This window comes from Agelaius tricolor, unplaced genomic scaffold (assembly GCF_023055355.1).
Source record: "Agelaius tricolor isolate 1412-34295 unplaced genomic scaffold, bAgeTri1.0.p SCAF_25, whole genome shotgun sequence".
Classification (NCBI taxonomy): Eukaryota; Metazoa; Chordata; class Aves; order Passeriformes; family Icteridae; genus Agelaius; species Agelaius tricolor.
This window is the reverse complement of record NW_027269285.1, coordinates 4015375-4028221: the sequence shown is the minus strand read 5'-3', so window position 1 is coordinate 4028221 and position 12847 is coordinate 4015375. Positions and strand designations below refer to the sequence as shown.

Below are 12847 nucleotides of genomic sequence, written 5' to 3'. Positions count from 1 at the left end.
CCTTTCAAGCAAGCTTAAAGGGTTAACACACCCAGGAGAAGAGCAAACAGGATCCAAAACAACTGAACTTTGTGCAGAAGGTCAGAGGGGGCTCACAGTCTTTGGTCAGCTCAAGGCTTTCTTTACAGATTAATCCCTCTCAGGCTCAGGAGGTTTGGTTCTAGCTCTGATTTTGCAATCCACAGCTTTATTTTCTTGTTTGTCCCTCAGCCACAGCTGCTGGGGACTGGGAGCAGAGCAGTGCAATAGCAGGATGACTGGCAGCATGGCAAGTTGGCAATCTCAGCCTATCACCTGTGGCTGACTCCTGACCCTTCTTTGCCCTCAAGAATGAGCACAACAGCCATGCCATACAGACACCTCCTGACAATCCCATTCCTCTCTCAGATGCTTTGCTTCGTTTGCCCTCACAGTGCCCCAGAATTTCTGTAAAGCTGAGCAAAAAGCCAAGTTAAAAGCAGAAACCAAGTGATGGGAAAAAGGCAGGGGCGGGGGAACCCAACACAACCTCCTCCATGTCGTTAAATGAAAACAGCTGAAGCTCATAAAGCTGCAAATCTGCTCCATAATCAAAGCAGCATCTTGAAGAACTGAATTCAACTGCCTCCTGCTCTTATGCTCCCAGATTTCCAGCAGTTCCAGTACATCTGCCAGTCTCCAGCTTAAGAGAAGAGTGGGAACAGGGAGAGACCAGGCTTTGGAGGGTCAGACAGGGAGCCCTGGAAGTGCACATGCCTGGTGCCCAGCACCAGGAGACAGCATGCAGCTATTTCTGTTGACAACATGAGATGAGCTCATGGAAAGATGTGTTTTTAAAAGGCTTCCCAAGGTGGCTGGGGTATTTTTAGTGATACTGTTCAGCGAGCGCTTATCAGAGACCATAGCAACAAGTCTACATGGAGTTATAAATACCGAGTGGGCTCGGGGAGGGCAGATCACAGTGACCATCCAGAAGCCCAGGAACTCCAGCAGAAAGCTAAAATGACCCTGCTGTGTTATTAGAGACTGAATACCAGTGAGCTCTCAGTTATCAAAGGTGGCTGCGCTGGTACATCACAGCCAACAGTGAATCCCAAGCTCACAGCAACCTGTGCAAGGACAAGTTATTCTTGCCCCAAGGCAAGAGCATCTCTGAGTCACAGCTGTGCACACATGAGCAGAGACAGGAGCCAGGGGCAGCATCAAGCTGGTCCCCCATTTTAGTAGGTATCACCCAAACTCAGCATCCAAACCAAGCATGGTGGCTGCTGTGACTAGCAGGCAATATTTGGAAGGCAATTTCTTAGCCAAATAGTTAAAAAATAGTTTATAGTGATCCTACTAACTACCCGGAAGTAATTTATTCCAACTAGTGTCAAAAGCAAGACTCATTCCTGTAGCAGCTGTGCTGGAAGTAAGCATGAGTATGAAACCTTCCAAAATTGAATATCCAGCTGGTTGTCTTCCAATAGAGGCCAGGATTTACTTAAAACTCTTTTTAAGAGAGTCATGTGCCTCCATGCCCTCTCCAAAGTGCCCACTGTCCCCTTCTAAATGTGAAGTTTCTGCCCTTGAAGCTGCTGGGTTGCCGTCACCTGGCTTACAGCCCCTCCAGCAGCAAAAGCTGCTTCCCAGCCACATTCTGCAGCCTTGTGGAAAGGTCAGCAGGAATTTAAATGAATGAAGCAGAGGCACTAAACCCTGATGACACACTGCTGCCTGGGGACAGCACATGGTGTGCAAGATCTGCCATCACCAACCCTGACACTGCCATGAGGCCCTTGTGCCATGACCTTGGCAAGGGACTGCCTGACAGTCCCTCTCTTATTTATTACCTGTTCTCCTGAATGCTGAGGTCCAGCTCCTCTAACTGCAGCTTTTTCTTTCTTTGGATGAAGATTGTCCCTGTCTCTGGTGTGCAGATGCAGGGCTTAGGGACCTTACCATTCAGAGGCACTGAACATCCTCACAGAAGCCTGATGCTTGGAGGAATGAGGGAAATGCTGACCTGCACTGTTCCCTTCACATTTACCACCTCCTCTCAAGAAATAAAAATAGGAAATTCTGAATCTCAAGAAAAATGTTAGGCTAGAAAAGCTGAAGCAGCCTATCCCCAGAAAACACAGGACACCAGACAATGATTTCTACAGTTAACTTGTGTGGGGCTGAGCACCTGGACACTCTGAGTACCTGTCATTGGAAGAGAAATCCATTCCTAGGACGATGCTCTCCTCCGTGTCTTGTCTGCCATTGGTGGACACCACCACCATGTATCTAGTGCGGTTCTGGTAGGTACTTTCCAGTCTTACAGCCTGAAGAAAAGAAGGGGAAGAGATCAGCAGTGCAGTCAGCAAAACACACATTATGACCTCTACAGGGCACTTTTTCATGCTGAGTGGCAGGCACAGAAGCAGTGATGCAGCCTGGACTGGGAGGGATGTCCCAGTGCTTCACTCCCACACAGTGCCCTCCTCAACAGCTGGCACCTTCCTGGTGCACTCTGCACACCTGGCTGCAGGCCCTGCTCTGTCCCACCAAGGCTGATTTTGAGCAACCTACAGCCAGCCCTCTGACTGGTCCAGTGAGCTTTGTGGACCATCAGTGAGACAGATGGGTGTTGAACCTTCACCTTCAGAGGGCTTTGTCCCAAGAACCAGAGCTTTCCTTTAAACTACTGTGTGCTACAACAGCTCCAACAAGTCTCCTTCCACCAGCTTCCCAGGCAGCTGGACAGACAACCAGGACCTAATTCATACATGGTTTCCTGCTGGCCCTTTGAATTCTTCTGGCAATCGTACTGCCTTACACCTGGCAGGAAAAGATATCCCTATGACTAAGCTGTATCCTTCACTGGTTCAGATTGCCCAGGAAAGGTGAAAGTCATCGTGCCTTGTTGCTCCTGCCCTGTTCACTTGTACCCCAGTGCCAAAAGAGCTCTAGGAGGACTGGTGTTCAGCCCAAAATCCCCCAAATCAAATATTACTGAGAGCTTTCAGAGTGCAGTGGAACTTAAACTGAGAATGTCAGACCAATGCTGAAGCCCCTGGAAGGCTGCACTGAGGTGAGCTGCTCCTCCAGAAGCCACAAGGAAGTGAGAACTGAAGGGACTCAGGAAGTCTTGCAGACAGACTGCTGGTTAGTGAGAAGCCTGGGGAAGGGAGCCCAGCACTGAAAGTTTTGCTTATCAACACTTGCAGCAAGCAGCCTTTACTTGCAACACTTTTTGGACTCCGTTCCGAGCTGTTTGCAGCTATTTTAGTCACAGGATCCTGACCAGAGAAACTAGGACATCCCTAGAAAGGAAGTGTCTTAATTCTGCACACTAAACCTTAACTTTGGATGGCCCAATCCAACCCCAAGACTCTGTCTGGCCTCAGTGTTTACCATATTGTTAAACTGCTGCTTGAACTTTGAGCAGGGCCTGCAGAGAGCAAACAGGGGGAGAAGGAGCTGTCCCAGCCCAGCCCTGCACTGTGCACAGATCTCTGCCTGCTGCAACAGGACTTGGGTCCTGAATTCCTTGCAACCCAGTGGTTGAAGTCTGAAGTGGTGTTTGACATCCTCCACAAACTGAACTCAAATTCCTCAAACTCCCAAGCCATGGCTTGTGTAGACATCTCTTGGGGGCCCTCATAGGAGGTCCTGGCTCAGAGACCCCAGTTAAAACAATCATCCTTAAAAAGCTAAGAAATTAACTATTGTGTGAGATCTCTCAGGAGCAGGCTGCTCTTCCCAATATGCTCCTTTAGTTGTTCACAACTTGGCCTTGAGGTCAGAGCAGCACCTCCCAGCTTAGAGGAAGCCCCCTCTGATCTCAGAGCTCTCCTGTCCACCAGCAGCTGGGAAATCTTGACCACAACACATGGTGGAGTCTGCAACAAAGGTTAAACCAGTGCCTGGCAGCTGAACAGAGCTCGCCATCCCTGCAGAGTGCTCTGTGGCAGGGAATGCTGAGTGTGGCATTGTAGGGAGCAGCAGCTCTGGTGATGGGGTGGAATAGCAAGTGCAGGCAGGAGACAGTGCTGTCAGAGTCTTCCAGACTTGCCCAGTTGGACCAAAGACCAACAGAAACTACCCAAATGCTGATGCCAGCAGACAGCCGTGCTCTGTACAGCCAGAGACTGTGCCCCACCCCATCTCCTTAGGATAAGTCATGCTAAAACCAGCCTTATTTTCCTTCTTGCTTCTTGAGTCACTGGGATTCCTTTGGAAACACAGAGGATCAAAGTGGTCAGTCCTTCAAGGTGCAAATTCTCCCAAAGATGGTTGTTTCTAGAACTAACCACTTGTGGGGAAACAGAAAGGTGCTCTTCAACCTAGAAGAGCAAGTAATCACCAAGGTCTTGGTGATTAATGTAATTATCTACATTAGGAACCAAACCTCAATAATCAGCACAGACTTGCCTAAAATGGGAGCAGACAGACACAGCTGCCCCATGTCTGGGGCATCCACACAGGAGTTTCTGTTCTGCTTCTCTTGAGGACAGTCCAGCAGCAAGAGGATTAACAAAATCTAACTTACTTTGCTAAACCAATTTGGCCAGCAGTAATGGGAAGTCCTGATACAAGACCCTTTAGAACAGGGCAAGACAAACAGTGAGCAAAGGTCACATAGCTACACACTGGCAGGGTGGGATTTTCAGAGGCCAGTTAAGAGAAACAGGGCATGGCTTAGTGTGAATCTCTGGGTTCAACACTTACACCCTTAGCACAAAGTGCTAAGAACCATGATTGGGCAGATAATGTGTTTTGCTAAATTTAATGGAGTATTAAAACAGCAGAATTGACATTGTAAACCAGCCAACTTCTAAAGCTGCTATTAGAGCCCCAGCGTGCCTATCAAACCACAAATGAAGCTCTAACCTTTCCATGAAGTGCTAGTTCATAAGCTCACCTCTCAGAAGGAGCACACCAAGTGCTCTGATGCCTTTTAAATGAAGACATTTGGAATCCCAGTTACTGTAGGGAGGATGGCCTGGCTTCAGGGACTGTGATGAGATGGAAAGTTCTTTCTCAACCAGAGAAAGAGCAGTGCCTCACTATACAGAGCTTTCTCCTGAGTTTGGGAAGGTTATTTGTAGTCTGGTCAAAACAGGGCCAGCCACATTCTTCTTAAGTTTTAGGCTCACCTGAACTCAAGCCAACTTTATCTTCTGCTGCATTCTTGTATCATTCAGAAGTATGATGTGATATTTCATCAGCCCTTATGAACAGCACATTCCAAGAAGTTCATACTGACCTTTCATGCTCCACAACAGTAGGTGTTTCATACAAGAACACATTTCTCATGGAGATAAATGATTTGAAGACAAAAAAAGTGTGTGTCCAACTTTCAAGTTCCCAGCTCTGCTAAGCTACAGGAACATATTCAATCACTTTGCATTCTTAACTCCTTTTCCTCCTTCCTACTGATCTTACCATGGCTCTAATCCTGCTCTCACAGAAGGCTCAAAACCTCTGCCAACAGCTCCAAGAAACAAGAGTTGTTCCAAATTTTAAGTCTAGGTTTTTAGAGGATTAGATTCCTCTGCTGGCCCCTGAGCTGTGAAGCCAGCCCTCCAAATGACAGCAGCCAAGAAAATGAAGGGAATGCATTTCTGTCAGTAGTGTTTATATTTCAAATCTCACTTGTATCTGCTGTTTTATGAGAGAGTCCATTGCAGCCCTGCACACCCTTCGTTCGTCAAGAATCAATTAAATTCAAGTAGACTATCGAACTTAACCTCATGCAAGATTTCAGCATTCCAAATGTAGCTCTGGACAAAAGGGTTTATGTCTCAGCCCACAAAGTCCTTATTCAGCTGTTAAGGCTAATTTGTCCCAAATCACACAATGTAGCCAGTGATACTGCTGAACAATGCCCTGTTCAATAGTTTCCAATGTTCTAACCCTGGCTCGAATTCTGAAAAGCATTGAGAACCCCCATGCCCATCACTTTCACTGAAATTTTAGTGACAGCAAGGTGTGCCTGGCAAAATTTAGGAGAGTAGGTCCTTTGGCTTGCTTATGGCAAATTATTTTCTGTGGTCATTCGGGAAGCTAAAGCATTCCAGAGTAACCTTGGCTGTTTCCAAGCTATAATCATCCAATCAGCCCATCTCCAGCACAGCTCAGGAGGATTCAGCAAACCAGAGGTGTGGGAATAGCACTTGGGATGCTGGCAGTCCTTCTTTGGGCAGAGGTTGCTAAGATGCACCAAGAAAATACAGGAAACAAACTTCAGGCTACTGAGTGTTGAAAGGTGCAGACTCACTGCAGTCATGCCTGGCCTTGTAGAACACTTCAACATGTCCCAGGCAAATTCCTCACTGCTTAAATTTGGCTTCTGGAGCTCTTCAGGGCTGTGCATCAATGCTGAGAACAGCAATGCCTCGTTTTACATCCTTATAGGAGGCGACAGCCCAGGAAAGCAGAAGGCCAAGGTTCAGTGCAGATGCATGGCTACATGGGGGTCCTGCATGCTCCCACCTGTTCAGCCATGGCCTTTTGGGATGCCACAAATCAGGACAGCAGAGTGAGGAACACAACTGAACTCTCACAGGGCAGGCTCACTCACACTGGTCAAACATAAGTCACCTATTCTTGATTTAAACAGGACATCAAGATAATTTATCCATCCTCTCTGGCAACTGTTACAATATTTTTTGGGAGCACAGTTTCAAGACAACCTTCTAGCCATACAATTTGTCTCACTGAACAACCAAAGCAGGCCTTTCACAACTAGCTGCTTTCCTACCTTTGTGGTTGCAAAGGCTCCCCAAACCTGCTGATGAAACCACTCCAACACACACACACACACACCACTGCTTGCCTGAGTTACACAGGTGTGTTTGTCAAGTGGTGCTTAACCTTTGCATTGGTTCACAGGAGATAAGCAGAAAGCCAACCTACCAGTCTGATGTTGTCTTCTGGGCGGAGCAGGATGAACATGGCCTGCAGGTGCTGCTGGAGATCCCCTGCGGGCAAGAGGGCAAGGTGAATGCACAAAAATAGTTCAAAATCACATGCGAGTTCCTGGCTGTCCAGCCAGAGCAAATGTCCACTGAGAAACCTGACACGTCACCAGGAGCGTCGTCACTGTCACTCCCACCTACTCAGAGATGGGAGTTTTGTCATCTCTTAGTCAGCTGCTCTTTGCTCTGTGTGCTCACCTGTTCCTGTGTCACCATGTTCTCTCCTGCTAAATTCAGTGGGGTTTTTTTTACAGAAATAAACAGTGTTTCACTACTCTTTGCTCCTTTGACAGACAAGTCAACCTAGTTAGAAATGGACCCCATCCTGTGGTTCAACATCTCATTCTACCACGTGCTCCAAACAAGAAATTTGCCATTGCTTTTACACCAGCTTAATACTCAGTGCAGAAATACTACCCAGGCAAAAGTATACTCTCCTTGGAATGAGATTTAGTCCTGCTTTAGGGCAGCATGTGCCCACCTATGGCTGTGTACCAACCGCACCCAAAAGCAGCTAAGAACTGCCACCTGAAAAATCAAACACCTATTTTTTTTTCCTAGAAAACACTTGCAACAGCTTTCCTGGTGAAGTTGAGGAAAAATAAAGGAGAATTAAATTTAGTGCATGACTGTGATTTTAAGTCTTATTAAGAAGAGACAAGTGTCACAAGTTCCTAAAACATCAAGCATTTCAAAGACAAGAGAGATGATTTTCTGTCAGCACTGCTGCACTGACTTCTCAGCACTGCTCCTGGCATGTAGAGAGCCAACATCATCCCCTGAGTACCAGCCAGCAGCAACATCTCCTGCAAGGGGCTGGTTTTTCAATCATTACATGGAAAAATTAATCTGCATTCCCACAAAGGAGAGTGCAGGGCTGCCAGGTGGGTGGCACAGATCAGCAAGAAGAGAAGCCTTTACTCTTCCACCCTCTCCCACTCCCCCACAGCCAGGAAGCTGAGTTTAGGCAACACTGCAAGGAGCAAATATTCAGCAGGATCAGCCACAAGAACCTTTTCTAGGAAGGTTGGTTAATCCCCCTGACCTCCCTTTCTGATTCAGCAGTGGTGCCAGAATCCATGTTATTTCATAGTCTCTCAGAAATAAGGAAAGCTTGGACATGGAGCAGTATCCAGAAACACCAAAATTGTAAGGAGAAGAAAGGAAAGGCTGCCCAGTGAGAGTACCTGGTTTCCAAATGATTTTTATAGCTGGTGGAAGAGCAAGGCTGAAGGGCTGTGCAGCCCCTCTCTGGATGGGACAGAGACACCCTCGCATGGAGTGGGTTACACAGGACACTGCAATCCCTGCTCTGCTCCTCCTTCCTCCTTGAACTGCATCTCAGCAAATGGAGAATGAGTCAATGCTCTGGGAATGAATTTTTAACTGGGGGTGGGAAAACTGAGGCACTCAGCAGTGCCAGGGAAATCACCAAGTATCACCAGCCACAAGCACCTGAAGCTGCTTCCTGCCCATGGACATTGTTCCCAGCACGGGAGTGGCTGGCACGAGCCTCCCTAAATAGAAATTATTTATGGAGATAGGGCACTCAGGAAGGCCAAGTCATCCATCAGGTGCTTGCTCTGCCAGGACTGCTATGACAGGATCTCCCCATGTCAACACCAGTGCAGAATCCTGACAACACTGCTCAGTTCCAGCAAGTTCCAGCTAATAATACAGTGGGAATTGCTGAGAACTGTCAGTCAACAAGCAAAGGTCCCCCTGCACCTCCTGCCCACAGCTTGAAAGAGCTCAGCAAGTATTTGACTCATGAAGCTTCCATGTGTCTTAGTCTGAAATGAAAGATGCTTCACCTCAGCTTTTTCCCTCTCCAAAATGTAGCAGTTCCCACTTATTGCTGCCAGCAATTCAGGGACTTCCTAAAAGCCAAAGTTTCCAGAGTTAAAAAAAAAAATCACCTGGACTACTGGATTATCTCAATACTTAAAGAGAAGGAGTTTCTATGACAACCCTTTCTGCAAAGCTCAGCCAAGGAGCTCCATTATCCTTCATCCTCAGAAAGTTTACCACACTCCTCCTCCCTGTTCCCCTGCCAGCCTTGGGATCTCCAGAGCTGGAAAGTAAAGGATTGCTTCCTTGCCCAGCTTTAATCAACGTGCAGGGTTTTCAGCCCCAAACACACAAGGCATTTTGTAAACTTCCTGGATTAAGAAAAACCAAAGGAAAGGCTTTAACATGCCAGAATCAGCACAAAGATATCACATCCTGTCCTGTGAAGAGCTGGCTTTGCTGGCAGTCATGGCAGGGCTGCTGCTTCCTATCACATTGTCCTGTGCTGAGCAGATGCTTTTGTTTCCTTGAGCTGGCAGGCAAGGTGCAAAGCATGGGCAAGGGTGGGATCTGAAAAGTGATTCACAGTATTCCAGAGATGGCAAAAGCCCCAGGGAAGTTACATCCCTTTCTGGCCTCCTCTGGCTTGTTTGTTGTGGAAAAGCAAGCCCACCATCCCACAGAAGTTTGCCAGGTGGCACAGGACCACCCAGGGAGAGGAATATGGACAGCTGGCACCATATCTAGTCAATCTGCCAATGATTCCCATTGATGGAGGTGTGATTAGAGAAATGGGTGTGAGCATTAATTATTTCCTGTTACCCATTCACTCTTCACGCTGGATTCTAGCGCCTCTGATGAATTCAAAAGGCAGGTCAGGAAGGTCAGTCAGCCTTCCTAGAAAATGCTCTTGGAGCCACTTGAAATACTATTGCATCTATAGGCAGCAATTCCATACTGGAAAGTTTTGTCTGCTCTCTACCCCTTTCTAATTTTGTGTGCCAGAGATAAGTCACGACGCACATGGGGATGGAAGCTGAGCATGGATTATCGGTGTCCCAGAAAGGAGGCAGCTGCACACACTGTGCCAGCCACGCTCTCCACATCACTGATTTCATTCTGGTGGCACAGATGTTTTGCTCAGGAAGGTGACACACTGATCCCCCGGTGCCTTGGTGTGCTGATACCAGAAAAATTCACAGAAATCTGGTGCACACTCAGACGAGGGACTCTCTTCAGTGAAACCTCCAAGCATCATAAAAAAACCACTAGAGCATTCCCATCACTTGACAGACAGGGAAACCGAGGAAAGGACAAGCACTGATGCCTCATTAAATCTCACCCTGTAAACTGAAGAGACAGGAATAAAATAAGTCTTCTAAGAACAAAAATCCCACCCCTTAGGCAAGCCAGCCTCGGCAGCACCAAACGTCTCGCTGTAAGCAATTACAACACACCGGATTTGCTTCCTTGGCAATCTGGCTTCCAAGAGCTCTGGGCCGATTAGACAAGCAATTATTTTCCACCAAGGTCTCCAGACCTCATGCAAATCAGCTGGAGCAAGTAAATGAGGCAAGCAGAGAGACTCAACAGCTGTTTGTGCTGCCTTGCAGAGGTTCAGCAGGAAAATCTTTGGGTTTCTCAGCGAGGCAAAGCCAAGGCAGCAGTGCCAGGGGGACTCTGGGCTTCAGCAATGGACTTTGGAGAGATTAAACACCAAGACAGGCTGAGAGAAACTTTTTAAAGACTGCTCACTCTACTTTCACACCAAAGGACATTTCACTTCATTCTTGACCAGAAAGGCCAGCTTTAATTTAAGTTTCAGAACATTTTCTTTTGACAACTGGTAATTAATGCATCTCACCAAAGCAATTTGGGTACTGCTTGTGCTATGTTTGAGTGGAAGTATATAATTAAATGCCTTCTGACTTAAACTTTTTCTATAAATATGTTTGCAAACAGATTTTGAGGTGGCCAGTCATCACATACATAACTCTGACAGATGCAGAGGTGGATGACAGTCTGATGGTGTCAAAGTACAAAAGGATATACACCTGGAACCAAACCAAGTCACATTTTTCCTGGTCACCTTCTAGCAAAGCATGTTGACTCCTGTTTCTGTTTCTATCTCTGTCCCATTTGCAAACATCTGAAGGTCTCAATTTATTTTTGTTTCCTGCCAATTGCTTTATGGAAGGGAAAAATCCCCACACTATCTGATGCCTGTAAAATACCACCAGTGATTAAGCACCATATAGCCAATGAAAAAACCCTACCCTGAAATGTTTGAGTTATGATATTCAGAGCAACTTTTCAAAGAGAGTGAAAGCAAAAACACAAATCAAACTTCCAGCACATAAAGGAGGTGGAATTATAACCGGCTTTCTATTACTCACTCTGCTCACATCTCTGAGAAGTCACACTGACTTTGCTCAGAGGTTTCCTCATCCCCACGTAGAGGTAAGTCTGGTAAGCCTCCTCCCTCTCCTCCATCATAACCGGTTCCTTTCAGATTAGGAAGGACCATTACTCACCCTGTATCACAAACTCAGGTTTCTCACTGCAGTGCACAAAGGTTTTGGAAGGCAGTCCTTCCCTCCCTTTCTCATACTAAAATTACAGGATGATATTTTGTGGGGCATTCATTCTCAAGTCTCCACCATGCCATGACTGCTGCCCTGATGTCACTCATTTGAGGGTCCTGTTTGAACAGCAGAGTTTTGAAAACTTTCTTTCCTATCAGCATTGAGACTGGCAGCTCAGGCTTTAATACACGTGGGCCAGACAAACGTGTGTCATCAGGTGAGAATGAGCTCAAGAGAGGTGAACTCTCAGCAGACAAGCCCCAGCCATCGATACCACACTCACCTGCATGTTTGTTGCGCCTGTGACTGATCCTGGGTGTGGATGACCCATTTCCTCGTGGCAGGAAGAGAGCTGCACCTTTCACAGTGAGGAAGCTTTCGCTGATGCTGCAAGGGAAAAGACAAAAAGGGAGTGAGGAAAAGTGTCTTGTCTTCAAAAAGGAAAAAAGCAATGAATGAGACAGGTTAAAAGCACTGAATGCATGCTCTGTTCTTTTGCAATGAAGTGATTTAGACCAAATCATTCTGCTGGTAAAGAACTTTTTCCCCCATGTAAGTACTGCAAACATTCAAAGCATAACTGAGAACAACACAAACAGAGAAACACTGAAAAGCAGAACATATGCTGGTGCCACTCTGCCTGCAGAGGTGCAACCTGAGCAGGCAGAGGGGATTAACCTATGGCTACATTTTCGATTTGAAAGTCAAGATGACAGATCCACATTTCTAAATGGTGATGAACAGAACAAGCCCACGCATCTGGGTAATTATGGACTCTGTTAACCCTGAGCTTTGTGCTTCAGACACAGCTGATGCCCTGCAGAAACAAATGTCTCCCTTCAGCAGTTAGCCAAAAGAAAATTAGTGTACACAAAAGATTAAGAAATCATAAAACTACTCTCTATGAGTTGCATGATGATTAACTCTCAAAGACCTATAAATCAAGAAAGCAAGAAACTGTAATGCTGTTGAAATCGGCCATCACTTCATGACTTGATTTTGCCCTTTCTAAAGTCACATGAGGAGAGAAGTTTGTAAAAAGGGGCAATAAAGAACTCCCAAGTACTGAGGAACAGCTGGTATTTTAAGTACATCTTCCAGCTCTTTTCCTGCAGATGCAGCAGTTCGTGGAAAAAGCAAGACACGCTCCAGATTCTGCAATGCAGCCATCCTGTTGCATACTCGAGGGTTCCTGCTTTGCTCAGAATTGATAAGACAGTCCTAGAGGCTTTGAAGAAAGCCAGAAACAATTCTCTAGTCAACAGGATGGTTGATGAATATGATAAGACAGGATGGGAGAGTCTCTGGCATCGTGCATCCCAACAGCTCCATGCTTTGAAAAGATGTTGGCTTCTCCTTCAAGACAACTCTTGTCCTGAGCAAGAGGTTAGGAACTTTTTATTCCTTTCTCCACTTAAGTAAATATCAAACCTAGTTAGTTATTCCCTTCCTCTAAGGGATGAGGACTGGGAAATTAACAGAGTAAAAATCCCTGCATTATTTGGGGTTGACTGCTTTAAAAAAAGATTTTCTGACTAC

General features: G+C 46.4%; 1 protein-coding gene across 2 annotated transcripts in view; it reads right to left on the bottom strand.

Annotated features, from left to right (window-relative positions):
* SSH2 (slingshot protein phosphatase 2) overlaps positions 1 to 12847 on the bottom strand; it is a 90607-nt gene that overhangs the window by 20928 nt on the left and 56832 nt on the right. For both annotated transcript variants that reach the window (XM_071448158.1, XM_071448157.1), the window contains 3 exons: positions 11592 to 11695; positions 6871 to 6935; positions 2170 to 2291 (listed from right to left, as the gene is read on the bottom strand). In XM_071448158.1, coding sequence (XP_071304259.1) covers positions 2170 to 2291; positions 6871 to 6935; positions 11592 to 11695 — 291 coding nt within the window. The remainder of the gene's footprint in view (positions 1 to 2169; positions 2292 to 6870; positions 6936 to 11591; positions 11696 to 12847) is intronic.